General features: G+C 38.7%; 1 protein-coding gene across 3 annotated transcripts in view; it reads left to right on the top strand.

Annotated features, from left to right (window-relative positions):
* Positions 1–21372, top strand: part of nf1a (neurofibromin 1a) — a 75734-nt gene that overhangs the window by 10600 nt on the left and 43762 nt on the right. For 2 of the 3 annotated variants that reach the window (XM_058080480.1, XM_058080478.1), the window contains exons 8-29: positions 902–1059; positions 1174–1347; positions 3335–3463; positions 3601–3675; positions 3750–3881; positions 4442–4579; positions 4668–4781; positions 6042–6121; positions 7442–7565; positions 7712–7958; positions 8024–8097; positions 10394–10477; positions 10610–10996; positions 11094–11233; positions 13078–13200; positions 15425–15508; positions 15584–15700; positions 17966–18147; positions 18223–18434; positions 19170–19331; positions 20586–20683; positions 20866–21001. In XM_058080480.1, coding sequence (XP_057936463.1) covers positions 902–1059; positions 1174–1347; positions 3335–3463; positions 3601–3675; positions 3750–3881; positions 4442–4579; positions 4668–4781; positions 6042–6121; positions 7442–7565; positions 7712–7958; positions 8024–8097; positions 10394–10477; positions 10610–10996; positions 11094–11233; positions 13078–13200; positions 15425–15508; positions 15584–15700; positions 17966–18147; positions 18223–18434; positions 19170–19331; positions 20586–20683; positions 20866–21001 — 3170 coding nt within the window. The remainder of the gene's footprint in view (positions 1–901; positions 1060–1173; positions 1348–3334; positions 3464–3600; positions 3676–3749; positions 3882–4441; positions 4580–4667; positions 4782–6041; positions 6122–7441; positions 7566–7711; positions 7959–8023; positions 8098–10393; positions 10478–10609; positions 10997–11093; positions 11234–13077; positions 13201–15424; positions 15509–15583; positions 15701–17965; positions 18148–18222; positions 18435–19169; positions 19332–20585; positions 20684–20865; positions 21002–21372) is intronic. The other variant, XM_058080479.1, reaches the window with a different exon arrangement.

The following is a 21372-nucleotide window of genomic DNA, read 5'->3' as shown; positions in this document are numbered from 1 at the left end:
CTAACGCTTTTTCCTCACGAGGGTCGCGGGGGGGTGCTGGAGCCTATCCCAGCTGTCTTCGGGCGTAAGGCGGGGTACACCCTAGACTGGTCGCCAGCCAATCACTGGGCACATATAGACAAACAACCATTCACACTCACATTCATACCTATGGACAATTTGGAGTCGCCAATTAACCTAGCATGTTTTTGGAATGTGGGAGGAAACCGGAGTACCCGGAGAAAACCCACGCATGCACGGGGAGAACATGCAAACGAGGGTGGGATTGAACCCTGGTCTCCTAGCTGTGAGGTCTGTGCGCTAACCCCTAGACCACCGTGCCGCCCCTGATGCATTATTATTAATCTCAATATAATTATATAGAGAAGACGCATGTCTCTTCCATTTAAACATCTCCACCCCCCTACGGGCAAGACTAAAGGATCTGCACAGGACCGGAACGGCCTACAAGACCATCAACAAGAAGCTGTAAGAAGGAGACTGGCACAGTAAATTGGAAGTGGAAGAAATAGTAAACGGAGTTTGCTCTGTAGGAATATTTAAGATTTATCCTCGTTGGGAAAGGTTGATTATGGGAAGGGTCCTAAGATTACAATGATTCAAACAGAGTTGGGAGCACAGTCACAAAAAAAGCATCAGTAACACATTTTGTTCGAATGGACTGAGATCCTGCAAGGTCCCAATACTCGAGAAAACACACGTACACACCCGTGTGAAGCTCGGCAACGAACACATGAATGATTCCGACAAAGCCTGGGAGAATGTGTGGACATGGATGGACACCATCCCTACTGTCAAACATGTCAAACATGTCCACCTACGTATAGATTTCAAAGAGTGATATCACGTTCCACACTATTGATATTACTGCCTTTTCAATGCGTTTGTGTCGTTTTTGCAGAAGCCGCCGAGAAGCTGTTTGACCTCGTGGACAACTTTGCCGAGAGTGCCAAGAGGAAGGCTGCGGTGTGGCCACTTCAGATCATCCTCATCATCCTCTGCCCAGAGATCACTCACACCATCTCCAAAGACAGCGTGGAAGATAGCAAAGCAAACAAGGTGGAAGTGGGAGTGGTATTCAAGGGGCGGCAGTGACGGGGACGACTTGAAAAGTTGTACCCGAGTCTCCAGACTGACTGACTGACTGACTGCTGTGTCCTGTTGTGTCTGCAGAAACTGTTCTTGGACAGTCTTCGGAAGGCTTTAGCCGGTCAGGGTGGCAGCAAGCAGCTGATGGAGAGTGCTGCCATCGCTTGCGTCAAGCTGTGTAAAGCTTCCACTTACATTAACTGGGAGGATCACTCCACCATTTTCCTACTGGTCCAATCCATTGTCATGGATCTCAAGGTCTGAATACACTCATTTTATTCTCTATTTGCTGCTCATTGCTGCTAGATGACATACACCTAATGTCACATTCTCGGAGAAAAGTCAATACAAATGTCCATATAATGATTTAGCGTATTTCAAACATGCTTAATAATTTTACTTTAAGTTCCGTCGAAATACATTTTATCGACATGCTCTATTTATTCCATTTATGTTGTAATATGGCCACCATCGTTATTATCGTCATTAACACGTCTTCTTAGAACAGCAGATATGCGCTTAGGGCACCTTTCTTATTACTACACCAGCTTATGGAATTTAGTATTATTCAATGAATAGTTTCCTCTACTATAGTGTGGGCCACAGCCCTCTAGTGGGCTGTGGGGGAACTGCAGGTTGGTAATGAGAAGTCATTAAAAATATGATTCATTTTTGCAAATGTTATTCTTAAAATTACTGTATTTTCTGGACTATACGTCGCTCCGGAGTATAAGTACATAAAAAATACATAATTAGGTCTAAAAAAAACATACATAAGTCGCATTGGAGTATAAGTGTCATTTTTTGCGGGTAATTTATTTTCCAAACTACTTGACCAAAACAGACATTAGGTCCTCTTGGAAGGCAAGTTGTAACAATAAAAGAATAGAGAACAGGCTGAATAGGTGTAAGATATGCTAACACAATGCTAATTCAGCTACACAAAAAATAAACATGAACACAAAAGGTGTCCAGTGTTTATGGAACATAAACACTTTTTTCATTTGTAAGTGGCAGGAACAGCCAACCTATGAAAAAAAAAGTGTGACTTATAGTCCGGAAAATATGGTATTTTTATTGTAAAATATTTATTGCATGATTTAAAAAAGATATTTATAGGCCCAAGTAATAACCTATTGAGTGTTATTGACCTGTGACAGTATTTAAGGAACCCCCTTGTGGGCTGTGGTAGGACTGCAGGTGGGCCATGAGAGGTCTTTAAAAATATGATTACTTGGGCCTATATATATATTTTAATCGTGCAATAAATATTTTACAATAAAAATGATTAAAAAAAACTATATATATATATATATATATATATATAAATTTAAAAAATAATATTTATTATATATATGTATATTTATAATATAAAAATAATCGTGCAATAAATATTTTACAATAACAATGATTTTAAAAATATTTATTATATATATGTATGATTTAAAAAATATTATATATATAATAAATATTAATAAATATTATAAATATTATTTTAATAAATAATCTTTATTATATATAATAAATATTATTTTTAAAATCATTTTTATTGTAAAATATTTATTGCACGATTAAAAAAATTACATTTTTAAATATTTATTGCACGATTAAAAAAAATTTTTTTTTAATCGTGCAATAAATATTTTACAGTAAAATGATTTCAAAAATAATATTTATTATATGTATGATTTTTTAAATAATAATATATAATAAATATTAGTAAATATTTTAAATATTATTTTTAATAAATAATATTTATTATATATATATATTATTTTTAAAATATATATATATAATATTATTTTTAAAATCATTTTTATTGTAAAATGTATTTATTGCACAATTTTAAAAAACATATTTATAGGCCCAAGTAATAACCTGTGAGCGTTTTTGACCTGTCACAGTATTTTAGGAACCTTATATAGTTTATGATTGGAACGTAGCTCTCTGGTCATCAAGCCAGGGGGTCATTAACGGAGGAGCACGTAGTATGTAGTGGCGGGAAAAATGAATTCTGTTTTGTGTGTACACCACAGATTAAAAGTTTGGGCTTCCTTTATCCCCCTGCTTTCATTTCAATCCTGAATCTTTATAATAATAATAATAATAATAAGTTAAGTACTCTGAGATGGCAGCATTTTGCCTATGTACTGTTTATAGGACAAAGGTGGGCCGTGGACATTTTTTTCGATTGGTAAAGTTTGTGATTGTGTATCATTGAACCCGATACTCTTCATCCCACAAGGCTTTGCTGTTCAACCCAGCGAAACCCTTCTGGCGGGGGGCAGGCAGCCAGAATGCCGACGTGGAGCTGATGATGGACTGTTTTGTCTCCTGTTTCCGCATCAATCCTCACAACAACCACCACTTCAAGGTAGACTCCAATAAAGTTGGGATCGTTACTTATTTTCAAATTGTATCTTAATCAGTGCAAGCGAATGCATGCGTACTTTCAATTTGCTTTTACAACAATGAGTTGAAAATAATGATATTTATTTATTCTACTTCAAGGTCTGTTTAGCTTCCTCTTCACCCTCCACCTTCCATTTTGTCCTGGTCAACTCCTTGCACAGAATAATTACCAATGTAAGTCTGTAAATATTATATATATACGCTATATTTTGCTTCATTTTTCACTGCTTTGCTTTTTCTTCTTTCAGTCTCATCTGGACTGGTGGCCCAAGATCGATGCCGTGTACTGCTACTCTGGGGAGCTCCGGTTTATGTTCTCGGACACCCTCAACCGGGTCATCCAAGGCGCTGGCACCCACGCTCCTCAACGAATGACGCCAGTGAGTGTACATTTATCGGGGGATGATGTATTTTTATCTGCGAGACAAACTGGAACACATGCACCAATGTCTCCTCCTCCACAATAGAAGGTTCCGGAATAACTCCAAACTAATCCACAATATCTGAATTGAATTCATGTGATGACTCCTCCCATGAGCAATGTTGAGACAGAAATGACATGCTATCATGTGAATAAGACGCTGCTGTATATTAATGTATTATGTCATACATGAGTTTGGCCTACACGTGATACGCTTTGGGGTGCATCGCCATGTTGATGCTAAAGAGATAGCTGCCATGATGCTCAGCATGCCAAACGAGGAAATAGTGCAAAATATAAACATTTTTTTGATAGAAGTCATTTACGAGAAAACGAGAAATATCACATTTTAATCTTGTGACACTCCTAATAACTACATAATCTTCCGTTAATGTTGCAAAGGATGAATCATTTATGGAAGTGCGACGTAACCACAAAACATCATAACACAAGTTTTAGCATCATATCATGTCAATAATGAATTATTCTCTTATGACACGTCTTATTTTTGTCTCTCAGAGTCTGACCTTCAAAGGCAAGATGACAACCAGCCTTAAGTTCAAAGAGAAAGCTACAGAACTGGACACCCGAAGTTACAAGTGCCTCCTCCTCGCGCTCGTCAAGCTCATCCATGCCGACCCCAAACTCATGTTGCATGTGAGTCGGCCTCCATATTGTCCATATTCTCCATATTCTCCATATTGTCCATATTCAGCGTGGCTAATTTTTCTGTATCGTTCTGTAGAACCCGGTGAAGCAAGCTCCAGAGATGCAGAGCACCACGGCCGAGCTCATCATTGGCCTGGTGCAACTCGTTCCTCTGACCAACACCACGCAGCTCTCACAGGAAGCCATGGAGGTGCGAGGCCGGGTTCATTTTTTACCGCGCAATTACAAAGAGTAGCGTTCAAAGACACTGCGGAACTTTTGTTGAATTCACATGTTGTGAGTCTAGATGTATTCTCTGGGATTTCCCAGCAATATCAAATCGTACTTCCGCAGTAATATATGTGATATAATATATCTCTTGGAGATCAATAACGTATGTTACACCCGCAAACGTAATACAAATCTGCAGCTTTGAATGGAATAATCCCGCAAACGTAATAAAATTTGCCTTTTATTACATTTTGTTTGTGGGTGTACATGTGCGTTTTAGTTACAGTATATTATTATATGTGTGATTTTGTGTGTATATGGGGAAGAAATAATCAAAAGAAATAATAAAATATAATAATAATATTTTTATGAAAACAATTGCAATTATCACAATTATGTTTTTTTAAATTTTAAAATAAATTATAATTTAATAATTAAAGATTCCTTTAATGTATTCAAATGATACTCTTTGAATAATATTTTTTCCACGAAAAAAAAGAAAAAAAAAAGAATTATCTTGTTAAAATCCTCAAAATTACATCTATTAATAATTTGATAATGTAATGTAAATGTAATAAATTTCCCACAAATTTAATAAAATTTGCCTACTGCAAATGTAATACTGAATTACCTGTAAATGTAATAGTTATTACATTTGGAGGAAATTATTACATATGTGGGAAAGTGAAAATCTGTAAATGTAATAACTTCCCCCAAATGTAATATGAGACAAAATAATGATTTTTTGTGGTTGTTGTTTGTTCTTTCTTGAGGGAGAAGGTGTAGATGTCATTTGGAGGATTTTAACAAGATAATTATTTTTATTTTTTTGTGGAAAAAATATTATTCAAAGAGTATCATTTGAATACATTAAAGGAATCTTTAATTATTAAATTGTAATTTATTTTAAATTAAAAAAGATAACATAATTGTGATAATTGCATTTTTTTAAATAAAATTATTACAATTATATTTTATTTCTTTTGATTATTTCTTCCCCATATACACACAAAATCACACATACAATAATATACTGGAACTAAAACGCACATGTTCGCCCACAAATAAAATTTAATAATTAATTATTAATTACATTTGCAGGAAATTCAATATTACGTTTGCAGTGGGCAAATTTGTATTACGTTTGTGGGCAGTTATTAAGTTTGCGGGTGTAACAAACGTATCTCTAATTTACAGCACTCATATATGTATACATAGTAAAGTCCCTGTCCCTGTGTAGGCTCTTTTAGTGCTGCACCAACCAGAGACCATTGAGCAGTGGAATCCTGATGCTCCTATCGAGACTTTCTGGGATATCAGGTACTTTGCATAGTCTGTGGAATAAATGGGGATTCTCTGTGACATGACACATCCCGGTCATACATTGTGTTTAGAATCTGTTCAAGAGCCGCCCTAAAAACATACACATTGTATTTTTTTAGTTTTTATACACAGGGGCTAAAACGGTCATCATATACGTACCGATACTGCAGGGGTCTCAAACTCAATTTACTTGGGGGGCCACTGGAGCTCGGGTCTGGGTGAGGCTGGGCCGCATCAGGTTTTCAAAAAAAAAACAAAAAACGCATTTATTAAAAACCAAAAAATTTTAAAAACTTCGCTTTGGTTCCAATTTCCGACAAGAAAAGTTGTGATAAAACATTCCACTGTTCTCAAATATCTTACTTTTTATTTTTCTACACAAAATAAGATGAAAAATAAATAAAATCAAGAATAAAGAAAGTCAATCAATCAGTAATAAATAAATATAATAATAATAATAATAAAAAGTTAAGAAAGCACATATAGTTGGTGGGTAGACAAATGATTTTTTTCATATTAAAATGAACAAAGCATTATTAGAGCCCTGTAGACATGACAAAACACGACTATAGTCACATTTATACTCTTTTTATTTACAACATATTGCGCAACTGCAGGGTCTTGAGACACATGCTAACTCGCAAACTAGAGAGCTAGCCACCTAAACGGTAGCCTTCAAGTTATTTCCTTTCAACTTAAATAGCCAAAAACTTACCACTTCCACACGGATAGGGAGGATAACTATTAACAGTTATTTAACCTTTAACATGAACATGAATCAAACGTAATCATTTTTTCTGGGTACATGATACCATACAGCATCCATATCAAACATTAAACTTTCATATCAAGGCGGGGGCCTCAAACTAGGTCAGGTCTTTGTCTTAAACTACACACTCTCACATATTTGTGCAGCGTTTTTCTGTCCTTGTTAGACCCAGTTTGTGCTGCTCTCTGAATGGAGTAGTTAACAGCATGGCAAGAGATTTTAGTTTTAGTTACGATTTTTAGATGTCTTTGATATCAGTCGCGGTCCTTGCTACTTTGTTAGCACATTAGCAAACAACGTTGTTGTGATCACATGGACTCTATCGGGTCGCTGCTGGAAAGACGCGTTGGGGCGTCTGGAATCGACTTCTTATACCAGAGTTTTATGCCGGCCAATGTAAACCGATATTGTTTTGTTGCTGATATCGGCCTGATATCAGTATCGGATTAGGATCACGACTTGATACAGATACTCGGGGGACAGTATCGAACAGAAATGTATATCATGATCTTATCTGCACATTTAAAATCAATTTCTTCTTCCATAAGTTCACAGGTGCTGTTTCTCATCTGCCGCAAGCTGATTGGCCAGCAAATGGTCAACGGAACCGAAGTTCTCAAGTGGCTGAGAGAGATCCTCATTTGCAGGAATAAGTTTCTCCTCAAGAACAAGGTACCGACACCAGAGTACACGCAGCCAGAGACCTCCTTGCACGGTGGTAGCTATAGGCCCAAAGCTAGTCTGATTTTCCAAAATCAGCAAGTGATGAACTACCCGCCCTGTGATGATCCATGATGATACCCTTTGTGCTTCTGCAGGAGTGCGCCACCATGGGCGGAGGCATCCCCATCTGCAGGCAAGCTCAAACCAAGCTCGAGGTATGTCTGTACATGTTCCTGTGGAGCCCGGACACCGAGGCAGTGTTAGTGGCCATGTCATGTTTCCGCCACCTCTGTGAGGAGGCCGACATCCGCAGTGCTGCCGACGAGGTGTCGGTCCAGACCATCCTGCCCAACTACGCCACTTTCAGTGAACTTGCCTCCATCAGCAACATGATGGGAACAGGTCAGTCGAGTCAAGCTGATCTTTCCTATCTTTTCTCTAAACGATGTGTACATTCTTTTGTTTAGGTCGCTCCACGTTGCAAAAGCGAGTCATGGCCTTGCTTAGGAGGATCGAGCATCCCACACCGGGAAACATTGAGGTGAACGTCATGTTGTAAAAAAAAATTCTATGCATATTGAAGCAAATTGTAAGAATTTTTCCCCAAAATGAAGCATCTTCAAACATAAAATATAAATCACTGACGTTGACTTGATCGCCAAAACAACAGGCTTTTATTGCAGCTTTAATTTCTCACAACAATAACAACCTACGGTACTAATAATGATAATAACACATGCTACCATTGCAGCCATAACCCACGACAAGATAAAACTCGACTCTGAATCCGTGACGTCATTTCCTGTCCGCCACCCATTGTGCTTCCCTACTAGCACCGGAGAAACGCGTATACTGCGACACACACGAGCACAATTCTTGCACAATTCACTGTAGGGGTGTCATTTCATGTCTACAGGTTTCTAATAATGTAAAAATAATGTACATTTAGGAAATTGTAAACACATTTCCATGCCATAACTCCAAAAATATTTCATTATGAAGAAGGAATCTTATTTTGTGGAACTTCATTTATCACGATAGGATCTGGAACAACTACCCACTACATATGGGAAAATAAAGCTAACAAAATATGAGCTATATTAGCTAATATTATATATATATATATATATATATATATAAATGTTAGCTAATATTAAAACAAAATATGACAATATTCATGTTACCAAATACAGTAAACCTCGGATATATCGGACTCGGATATATCGGAAATTCGCTCACAACGGACAGATAAAAAAAGAAGCGATTTTTCTGTAATGCATTTCCAATAAAAATTCATTATATTATTATTCATATATCGGATTTTTTATAACGGATTTCGCCTATTTCGGACAAAATCTCCAGTCCCGTTCCAATGCATTTCCATTAAATTTCCCTGGCATATATCGGATGGCCGCATCGTGGCGCTCCGATTCGCCGAATCGTGACAGGCCGCTATACGACGTCATTTGCAGCGTTTGCAGCGTTGCCTGCGCGTCCAGGTACATTGGAAACATAGTCAAGGAAGTGCCTTTTTATAACGGATAAAATCCCATTTACGCATATACCGGATATAAATCCCATATATGCGTAAAACGGACATTTTCCGGTATACGCATATAACGGATTTCGCTTATATCAGACAAAACCAGTGGGAACAATTGAATCCGATATATCCCAGGTTTACTGTATATGTCAAAAATGCATACAATCCGTCACACGTTCTCCTGTATGATTGGTACCGGTTAAATCAGGGGTGGGCAAACTACGGCCCGGGGGCCACATCCGGCCCGCCAAGTGTTTGAATATGGCCCGCCTGTTCTTTCCAAAATATTTCATTGAAACTCAACGTACAACGTGGCATCATGGCTTGAGCCAACCTTTTGGTGGTCGAAGTAGCTGTTTTATCAATTTGGTTATTTGATGTGGTCTGATGTTTACAAAATGCTCCTGGAAAAAGGGACACAAGCACATAATAATAATAATAATTAAAATAATAAGAATAATACATTCATTTTCTACCGCTTATCCTCACGAGGGTCGCGGGGGTGCTGGAGCCTATCCCAGCTGTCTTGGGGCGAGAGGCGGGGTCCACCCTGGACTGGTCGTAATAGTAATAATAATAATACTAATAATAATAATTCATTCATTTTTACCGCTTATCCTCACGAGGGTCGCGGGGGTGCTGGAGCCTATCCCAGCTGTCTTGGGGCGAGAGGTGGGGTACACCCTGGACTGGTCGTAATAATAATAATAATAATAATAATAATAATAATAATAATAATAATAATTTCATTCATTCATTTTCTACCGCTTTTCCTCGCGGGGGTGCTGAGCCTATCCCAGCTTCTTGGGGCGAGAGGCGGGGTACACCTGAACTGGTCGTAATAATAATAATAATAATAATAATAATAATAAAAATAAATTTATAACACACTTTACATCAAATAAATGATCTAAAAGTGCACATATAGCAGACTACATGACACTTTTACGTGTAAAATATGTGTAAAAATATACGTGTACAAATGGACTGTCACGTGTAAATTAGTATATAGTCTGCCCCCCCACCGCCCCCCCATCAATTTTATTAAATCAATGCGGCCCGCGAGTCAAAAAGTTTGCCCACCCCTGGGTTGAATGCTAATACATGGAGTCGGGCTGGAGTTTCTCTTGGTGGCTTATTGAAGAAATCAATATGAAATGCATATCTTTTTGAATATTTTTGAATACTTTTTGACACATTTGAATTTCTTTTAAAAAAATATGTATGTGTCAAAATGTAAATAAGAGTCAAGCACTGTTAATAATTTTTTGTTTTGTGATGCTTCCATGCTCAGGCTTGGGAGGACACGTATGCAAAATGGGACCAGGCGACAAGACAGATTCTCAATTTCCCCAAAAACAAGGCAGACGACGGGCAGGTAGGTTTCTTGAAGGTTCTACAGAGGGTATTTAACTCAAGTTAAAATGTCGCAATAATGGCAGATTAGGCACACAGATTAGCACTTCCAGTAAAACTTCCCAGGCTGATTGTCTCTGTGGTCCCTAAACAGCAGGAGTGGATCAACATGACGGGCTTCCTCTGCGCCCTGGGTGGGGTGTGTCTCCAGCAACGCAGCACCCCCGGCCCCGCCACCTATAGCCCACCTATGAGCTCCATGAGCGAACGCAAGCACTCGATGATCTCCATGGGCCCGTGTGAGATCTCCAACCCTTTGGTCTCGGCGTCCTGCTCATCATCAGCCGCCAGTGAGACGCCGGTCAGCCGCTTTCTTGACCGACTCCTCGCCTTACTGGTGTGTGGCCACGACCGAGTCGGCCTCCATGTCCGTACCAACGTCAAAGACTTGCTGGGGCTGGAGCTTAGCCCCGCCCTTTACCCCATGCTCTTCAACAAGCTGCGGAACAGTATCGGCAAATATTTTGAGACACAAGGACCGGTGAGTGATACAATTAAACCCCAAAGTTCTAATTAATCGCTACTGTTAATTATTAAGTGCAAAAACGGCGAACTAGAAGTGACCGCTTCCTTTCCAGGTTCCAATCAACGACACAAACACGCAATTTGTGGAGCAGACCATCGCCATCATGAAGAACCTGCTTGATAACCACACGGAGGGCAGTTCGGAACACCTGGGACAGGCTAGCATTGAGACCATGATGCTCAACCTGGTCAGGTCGGGATCATCTTGGTCACTACAGTCACATTTTGCAGTGGCGATACGATACGTATCACGATACTAGGCTCACGATACGATATATCACGATACTCTTAATAAGGCCATATTTTTTTTTTTTTAGTTAAATATGATTTCCTGGAAAAACTGAATTCCACCAGCAATATGCACTTACTAAACACATTTTTATTCCATTAGAACAGTATGTTATCACAATTAAATTATTAAAGTGTAGCATTTGGATAAATAAAGCTTTAAATTTACAAAAAAAAAAACAAATAAATGAAATAATGTCTCAAGATCCTGCTCAAATGTTCCCATTCTATTAGCAGTGAAAATTAGCAGTATACAATCCCTGACTTATCCACTATCAGAGTATTTTTGTGGCACAAAGTAACTAACATCAGTAAAAAGTCCTTTTAGGATGCTTGAAATAAGCATTATTTAACAAAATTGTGATATCAATTTGAAAAACAAAATATCTGCAATATCACAGTACTACTTTTGTAGTATACAAAATTACCTTGGTATTGCTTGCTAGCGCCGTGGACTCGCAGAATTAAGTATTCGGGAAACACGACACATTTTACAAATATTTTGTCAATTTCTGCACACCCTACTTTGTGTAGAAATCCAAAATGTGTAAATATATATGCTGTAAATATACCAGGGGTCTCAAACTCAATTTACCTGGGGGCCACTGGAGCTAGGGTCTGGGCAAGGCTGGGCCGCATCAGGTTTTCCAAAAAAAAAAAAAAACGCATTTATTAAAAACAGAAAAATATACAAACTTTTTCAGTGCTTTGGTTCCGATTTTCTACAATAAAAGCTCTGATAAAACATTCCACTGTTCTCAAATATCTTACTTTTTATTTTTCTGCACAAAATAAGATGAAAAATAAATAAATCAAGAATAAAGAAAATCAATCAATCAGTAATAAATAAATATAATAATAATAATAAAAAGTTAAGAAAGCACATATAGTTGGTGGGTAGACAAATGATTTTTTTCATATTAAAATGAACAAAGCATTATTAGAGCCCTGTAGACATGACAAAACACGACTATAGTCACATTTATACTCTTTTTATTTACAACATATTGCGCAACTGCAGGGTCTTGAGACACATGCTAACTCGCAAACTCGAGAGCTAGCCACCTAAACGGTAGCCTTCAAGTTATTTCCTTTCAACTTAAATAGCCAAAAACTTACCACTTCCACACGGATAGGGAGGATAACTATTAACAGTTATTTAACCTTTAACATGAACATGAATCAAAAGTAATAATTTTTTCTGGGTACATGATACCATACAGCATCCATATCAAATTTTAACATTAAACTTTCATATCAAGGCAGGGGCCTAAACTAGCGGGCCACATTTGGCCCGCGGGCCGCATTTGTGCTAACTCGCAAACTAGAGAGCTAGCCACCTAAACGGTAGCCTTCGAGTTATTTCCTTTCAACTTAAATAGCCAAAAACTTACCACTTCCACACGGATAGGGAGGATAACTATTAACAGTTATTTAACCTTTAACATGAACACGAATCAAACGTAATCATTTTTTCTGGGTACATGATACCATACAGCATCCATATCAAACTTTAAACTTTCATATCAAGGCGGGGGCCTCAAACCAGTGTCCTGCGGGCCGTGTGTTTGAGACCCCTGCCATAACAGTCTTTGATAAATGCCGAAAAATATCCATATCATACTTTTTCATATTGACATATTGACAGTATCGTGGAACGAAGTATTGTGATATATCGCCGACACTATATCTTCTATACGGGATACGGATGTCCTTGCCGTTTATTGATCCGGCGTGTTTCTTCTTCAGGTATGTACGCATTCTTGGCAACATGGTCCATGCTATCCAAATCAAAACCAAGCTGTGCCAGCTGGTGGAAGTCATGATGGAGAGGCGTGATGACCTTTCTTTCTGCCAGGAGATGAAGTTCAGGTAATTTTGTTCACAGTTGCACACACATAATCTATTATTACAATGAATCCCTGCGTATTTGCAATTATCAACACAACAGTTAATACACGTGGAAGACAGAACTGAACCACACACAGTGATGCAGCCCTTTATTCCTGCGGAATAGTGCTAGGTGGCGCCGGTACTCCTCCCTCACTTCAGTACCAATTAAAACTTCCAATATAATCATCAACTTGTAAAGAACTGAGAAAGACGGGCCGCAATTCACATGACAGCCACAAGAGGGCGCCCTAGGCTTGTGTACCAGTATCTGCTGCTGCTATCATTTGGAGTGAGATGGAGAGTCCGGTTTGGTTTTACGAGTACTAGAACTCAAACACATTTTAAAGCTGGAACGCCCCCAACATCCCCGATAGGTTACCCAGCATGCCTTGCAGATGATAAATGAGTCTAAAATCTTATTTTCATGCATGTATATTAGCGTCTCAGTGTTTTTATACCAGCATAGTGTAGTGTAATTACATTGTGTTCCACATGTTGCATATATACAGTGAAGAAAATAAGTATTTGAACACCCTGCTATTTTGCTATTTCTCCCACTTAGAAATCATGGAGGGGTCTGAAATTTTCATCGTAGGTGCATGTCCACTGTGAGAGAGATAAACTAAAAAGAAAAATCCAGAAATCACAATGCATGATTTTTTTAACAATTTATTTGTGTGATACAGCTGCTAATAAGTATTTGAACACCTGAGAAAATGAATGTTAATATTTGGTACAGTAGCCTTTGTTTGCTATTACAGAGGTCAAACGTTTCCTGTAGTTTTTCACCAGGTTTGCACACACTGCAGGAGGGATCTTGGCCCACTCCTCCACACAGATCTTCTCTAGATCAGTCAGGTTTCTGGGCTGTCGCTGAGAAACACGGAGTTTGAGCTCCCTCCAAAGATTTTCGATTGGGTTCAGGTCTGGAGACTGGCTGGGCCATGCTAGAACCTTGATATGCTTCTTACGGAGCCACTCCTTGGTTTTCCTGGCTGTGTGCTTCGGGTCGTTGTCGTGTTGGAAGACCCAGCCACGACCCATCTTCAATGCTCTGACAGAGGGAAGGAGGTTGTTCCCCAAAATCTCACAATACACGGCCCCAGTCATCCTCTCTTTAATGCAGTGCACTCGTCCTGTCCCATGTGCAGAAAAACACCCCCAAAGCATGATGCTACCACCCCCATGCTTCACAGTAGGGATGGTGTTCTTCGGATTGTACTCTTCATTCTTCTTCCTCCAAACACGCTTATTGGAATTATGACCAAAAAGTTCTATTTTGGTCTCATCTGACCATAAAACTTTCTCCCATGACTCCTCTGTATCATCCAAATGGTCATATGCAAACTTAAGACGGGCCTTGACATGTGCTGGTTTAAGCAGGGGAACCTTTCGTGCCATGCATGATTTCACATCATGACGTCTTAGTGTATTACCTACAGTAACCTTGGAAACGGTGGTCCCAGCTCTTTTCAGGTCATTGACCAAGTCCTGTCGTGTAGTTCTGGGCTGATTCCTCACCTTTCTTAGAATCATTGAGACCCCACGAGGTGATATCTTGCATGGGGCTCCACTCCGATTGAGATTGACCGTCATGTTTAGCTTCTTCCATTTTCTAATGATAGCTCCAACAGTGGACCTTTTTTCACCAAGCTGCTTGGTAATTGCTCCGTAGCCCTTTCCAGCCTTGTGGAGGTGTACAATTTTGTCTCTGGTGTCTTTGGACAGCTCTTTGGTCTTCGCCATGTTACAAGTTAAAGTCTTACTGATTGTATGGGGTGGACAGGTGTCTTTATGCAGCTAACGACCTCAAACAGGTGCATCTGATTCAGGATGATACATGGAGTGCAGGTGGACTTCTAATGGGCAGACTAACAGGTCTTTCAGGGTCAGAATTCTAGATGATACACAGGTGTTCAAATACTTATTTGCAGCTGTATCACACAAATAAATTGTTAAAAAATCATGCATTGTGATTTCTGGATTTTTCTTTTTAGTTTATCTCTCTCACAGTGGACATGCACCTACGATGAAAATTTCAGACCCCTCCATGATTTCTAAGTGGGAGAAATAGCAAAATAGCAGGGTGTTCAAATACTTATTTTCTTCACTGTATTTTTTGGTTGGTTGACATGTGTTGTGGAAAGATTACACTTCCTCAAGCGGGAAAATGATGACACCATTATTGTTGTATTGTTTTCAGGAACAAGATGGTGGAATACCTCACAGACTGGGTGATGGGAACCTCCAATCAAGCAGCCGATGATGACATCAAGTGTTTGACGAGGTAAACTCGCTTTTGAGCACAATTTTTGACAAGGATATGTTACATCGCTCCTGTCTTCCTCTTTGTCGTTTCCAGGGATCTGGACCAAGCCAGTATGGAGGCAGTTGTGTCTCTGCTTGCTGGTCTTCCTCTACAACCTGAGGAGGGTGATGGGGTGGAGCTGATGGAGGCCAAATCCCAGCTCTTTCTCAAGTTAGACCACACTTCCTACATTTGTAGTTTGTTGTTGAGATGTTGTATCTTTTTAATGATTTGCCATCAATTGATATGCAAGATCATACCTTTGCTTAGCCTTCCTCCTGTGTTAGCTTCCTGGTATCATCTCTTATGTTAATGGGTCACGTATTAAATCGGATATAAAATCCACTAAAAACAATAAGTTAGCATCATTAGCTTCTCATGTCTTCTTAGGCAAAAAACTGTCAAATGAACCTCAAAAGAATCATATTCATAAATTGAAGGTTCTTTTGTTAATTGGCTATAACTGAGGGATATAGAACATATCTCTTAAATCAATGAGTTGTATTTATTTTCTCATTTGAGTATGAATGACTAAAGAAACATGTATGGTGTTGGGGTGAATTTTGACCCATATATATTCATGTCAAGAAAAGGTAGAAAAACTTATTGTTTTCAGCAACACAACTTTAGTATAAAGTGAAATGAAAAAGCAGAACAGGTCCAGATCTTGGTTCACTGTACTTGTTGACATTCTTTCCATGATCCAAAGTGTTCTTTCCATGGTCCAAAGTGTTCTTTCCATGGTCCAAAGTGTTCTTTCCATGATCCAAAGTGTTCTTTCCATCATCCAAACTGGTCTTTCCATGATCCAAATTGGTCTTTCCATGATCCAAACTGTTCTTTCCATGATCCAAAGTGTTCTTTCTATCATCCAAAGTGTTCTTTCCATGATCCAAAGTGTTCTTTCCATGGTCCAAAGTGTTCTTTCCATGATCCAAAGTGTTCTTTCCATCATCCAAACTGGTCTTTCCATGATCCAAATTGGTCTTTCCATGATCCAAACTGTTCTTTCCATGATCCAAAGTGTTCTTTCTATCATCCAAAGTGTTCTTTCCATGATCCAAACTGGTCTTTCCATGATCCAAATTGGTCTTTCCATGATCCAAACTGTTCTTTCCATGATCCAAAGTGTTCTTTCTATCATCCAAAGTGTTCTTTCCATGATCCAAACTGTTCTTTCCATGATCCAAAGTGTTCTTTCTATCATCCAAAGTGTTCTTTCCATGATCCAAAGTGTTCTTTCCATGATCCAAAGTGTTCTTTCCATGATCCAAAGTGTTCTTTCCATGATCCAAAGTGTTCTTTCCATGATCCCAACTGGTCTTTCCATGATCCCAACTGGTCTTTCCATGATCCCAACTGGTCTTTCCCTGATCCCAACTGGTCTTTCCCTGATCCCAACTGGTCTTTCCATGATCCCAACTGGTCTTTCCATGATCCCAACTGGTCTTTCCATGATCCCAACTGGTCTTTCCATGATCCCAACTGGTCTTTCCATGATCCCAACTGGTCTTTCCATGATCCCAACTGGTCTTTCCATGATCCAAACTGGTCTTTCCATGATCCAAACTGGTCTTTCCATGATCCAAACTGGTCTTTCCATGATCCAAACTGGTCTTTCCATGATCCAAAGTGGTCTTTCCATGATTCGAACCGGTCTTTCCATGATCCGAACCGGTCTTTCCATGATCCGAACCGGTCTTTCCATGATCCGAACCGGTCTTTCCATGATCCGAACCGGTCTTTCCACGATCCGAACCGGTCTTTTCCTGATCCGAACCGGTCTTTTCCTGATCCAAATTGTTCTTTCCATGATCCAAACTGGTCTTTCCATGATCCAAACTGGTCTTTCCATGATCCAAACTGTAAATGTGAAATCAGCCAATCAAATGAGTGAATTCATGTCACATGTCTGGACATTGTTTTTATGCTGGTATATTGAAAAAAAAAAAAGCGGTCAAAATGAGAATCCCCTGAAGTTTACCCACTCAAGCTTGGTTATTGTGTGTAGCTGCTCTATAGGAGTCCACAACTCAATACAAAAAGCCGAAAAATGAGCATAATAGTTTTTATTGTATTCTTGGTTATTGTAGCTGCTGTAGAAGAGGAGCTGGTTGTCATTGTGTTGGCTAATTGTACACTTATGATTTCAGTTGTGGCTCAAAATATTGCTTTATAGTCATATTATTATAACCGGGTCCAAACCCACCCTAACAATACAGTGGTCATCATTTCAACCAGACCATTTTAAAATGTAGTAAAAATGATTTTTTTCCTGATCTCTTCAAAGGAAACCTATTATGCTCATTTACTGCCCTATGTATTGAGTTTTGGACTCCTATAGAGCAGCTACACACAATAACTAATTTTATGTGTGTTTCATGATGTTTCTGTTCTACTTAACTTACTTAACCAAAAACCTTTATTTCTGTGCAGGTACTTCACCCTGTTCATGAATCTACTAAACGATTGCAGTGAGGTAGAGGATGAAGGCCAGGCAGTGGGGGGTTGCAAGAGGGGGATGTCACGGCGCCTCGCCTCGCTCCGCCACTGCACCGTCCTGGCCATGTCCAACCTCCTCAATGCTAACGTAGACAGCGGCCTGATGCACTCCATTGGTACTTCAACTTCCTGTTTCATGTTACACTTCACTTCCCTTTCACCGCTAATGATTCATTCCCGCTGACCCGCAGGTCTTGGTTACCATAAGGATCTCCAAACCCGAGCCACATTCATGGAAGTGCTGACCAAGATCTTGCAGCAGGGTACAGAGTTTGACACCCTGGCCGAGACGGTGTTGGCTGACCGCTTTGAGAGGCTGGTTGAGCTGGTCACCATGATGGGGGACCAGGGAGAACTGCCTATCGCCATGGCGCTGGCTAATGTTGTTCCAGGATCCCAGTGGGTGAGAATCTGCATCATTGGATATTCTTGGCCGTGTAGTAGGAGGCCTGTCAGGTAAAAAAAAAAAAAAATTAAATGATCCCACTAAAAAGATGCTTTGATGATAATAGATTGTCCTTGAACTTAAATAAAACTAAAATCATGCTGTTTGCTAACAACAGAAAGGACACGCACCAGCAAATACAAATAGACGGTGTAGACATGGGAACTGATTATGGGATGCACTCAATTGGAATCTGATGCATGTTCTAATGAAAAAAAATTATTTAAATTTTAAAAACTATTTAAAAAATTTAAAAAAATTAAAACATTATTTAGAAATGTTTAAAATTATTTTAAAATATTTAATAAAAAATAAAAATGTATTTTAAAAAAATACAAAAATTTATTTAAAAAATACAACAATTAATTAAATAAAGAAATAACTTCAATTATATTAGGAAAGCAGGAAGTGAACTAGGATTTAATAAGCTTTGCTTCTTCCTACTCCTTTTGGACATGTGGAAATGTACTGCAAAAAAGGCCAGTAAGGATAATTCATAATGCCGCCTACAGAGAACATATTAACTCCTTATTTCTAAAATGACAAATACTTCAACTTGCTGATATTGTTCATCTTCAAACAGCTAAAATAATGCATAAGGCTAAAAATAAGCAATTAGCTTTTACTGTATAAATAAAATGTTGCCTTTTATGCACTGCTATTATTCTGACCTGTATTCATTTCTATTTCAAGGATGAGCTGGCCCGGGTCCTGGTGACGCTGTTCGACTCTCGTCACCTCCTTTACCAGCTGCTGTGGAACATGTTCTCCAAAGAGGTGGAGCTCGCAGACTCCATGCAGACCCTCTTCAGGGGAAACAGCTTAGCCAGCAAAATAATGACCTTTTGCTTTAAGGTAGGAAAACACAACAACTCCAGACCACACGTCTTGGAGAGAACCTTTAACCCTTCGATGCACGAGTGACTGGACCCTCCACTCTTCCATAAGTGGATCAAAAATCACCCATACTAGAATCAATGCCTTTTTAGGACAATTTGGCCATTTTGGTTAGGAATAATCACTTGTATGATATTTAGTATTATATTTAGGACCACACAAGAATGATTTCATGTTAGAAACATCTTCATTTTTCACTTTTTTACATCTTTGAAAAAGAAAATGACCCCGTACAACAATAGAAAATGGGAGGATCCATTGTGTGTTGCATAAAGGGAAGTTAAAAATGTGAACGGCATGATATCAAAAACATGTTTTTTGAGGAATACCTGGACTATGAAATGATATTTTTTTTTTCATTACAAAGATATTTCAAGAAAACAACCTGACCGGGTCATTTTTGACCCACTTATGGAAGGTTGGGGTAGTAACACAAAAACTACAATTTCTTAAAATGTATAAAAGGTAAGTTAAAAAATGTGAATGGCATGATATCAAAAACATGTTTTTTGAGGAATACCTGGAATATGAAATGATAACAATTTTTCATTATGAAGATATTTCAAGAAAACAACCTGACCGGGTCATTTTTGACCCACTTAGGGAAGGTTGGGGTAGTAACACAAAAACTAAAATTTCTTAAAATGTATAAAACATAAGTTAAAAATGTGAACGGCATGATATCAAAAATATGATTTTTGAGGAATAGCTGGAATATGAATTGAAAACAATTTATTAATTACAAAGATATTTCAAGAAAACAACCTGACCGGGTCATTTTTGACCCACTTATGGAAGATTTCTTAAAATGTATAAAAGATAAGTTAAAAATGTGAATGGCATGATATCAAAAATATGATTTTTGAGGAATACCTGGAATATGAAATGATAACAATTCATTCATTACGAAGATATTTCAAGAAAACAACCTGACCGGGTCATTTTTGACCCACTTATGGAAGGTTGGGGTAGTAACACAAAAACTAAAATTTCTTAAAATGTATAAAAGGTAAGTTAAAAATGTGAACGGCATGATATGAAAAACGTGTTTTATGAGGAATACCTGGAATATGAAATGATAATATTTTTTATTTTTATTATATTATATTTTTATATATATTATATTTTTATTAAATTATATTCATAAATATAACTATAATAAAATATATTTTCACTTTGATATTACTGTCATTTATTGTGTTTGTATGCTAGGTCTATGGAGCAGCATACCTGCAGAAGTTGCTGGATCCTTTATTAAAAGGGGTCCTCACCACCCCAGACCACATCAGCTTTGAGGTGGACCCCACAAGGTATGAACCCCCTTAGGTGTGGTGTTTCTTCCTACTTTTCCTACTTCACAGTGTGTGGTGAGTTCCGAGTTCATCTGATCTGCAAACCCCCTTAATGATTCAGCCCCTATGTCAACCTGAAAGTCAAGTCTTTAGAAAAGAAGGTTGTTAATGCCCCCCCCCGCCCCCCTTTTACTTCCCAGGCTGGAACAAGATGAGAACTTAGAAGAAAACCAGAGGAACCTGCTGCAGATCACCGAACGCTTCTTCCATGCCATCACCGGCTCATCCAGCGAGTTCCCTCCGCAGCTTCGCAGCGTCTGCCACTGTCTCTACCAGGTAGACCCCCAAACGTTCTAACCCAGCTCTGACCTGTCGGCGTCGCTCCTACGTTTCAGGCACCCGGCTTTCCGTTCTCTGCAGCTTCTCTTAAGCTTCCTTCTTCATGATTATACCCCAATTAACCTTTTGTCCCACAAGGCAAGCAATTGAAGCTTCACATGAAACAATAAGGGCCTTATGTTCTTGACTTTTGCCATCATGAGGTCCACTGAAGTCCAGTTACTAGAGACTAGTACGGGGGTAAGGTTGCGGTCAAAACTAGCATTTGCAAGAAAATATGTGTGCGTATTGGTTGTGTATACAGTTGTGCATAATTGTATTTCCATTCTTTTATTATGGAGCTAGTGGAGAAGAAGACAGACACATAC

Source organism: Doryrhamphus excisus, chromosome 8, assembly GCF_030265055.1.
Source record: "Doryrhamphus excisus isolate RoL2022-K1 chromosome 8, RoL_Dexc_1.0, whole genome shotgun sequence".
Taxonomy (NCBI): Eukaryota; Metazoa; Chordata; class Actinopteri; order Syngnathiformes; family Syngnathidae; genus Doryrhamphus; species Doryrhamphus excisus.
This window is presented reverse-complemented; position numbering and strand designations above follow the sequence as displayed.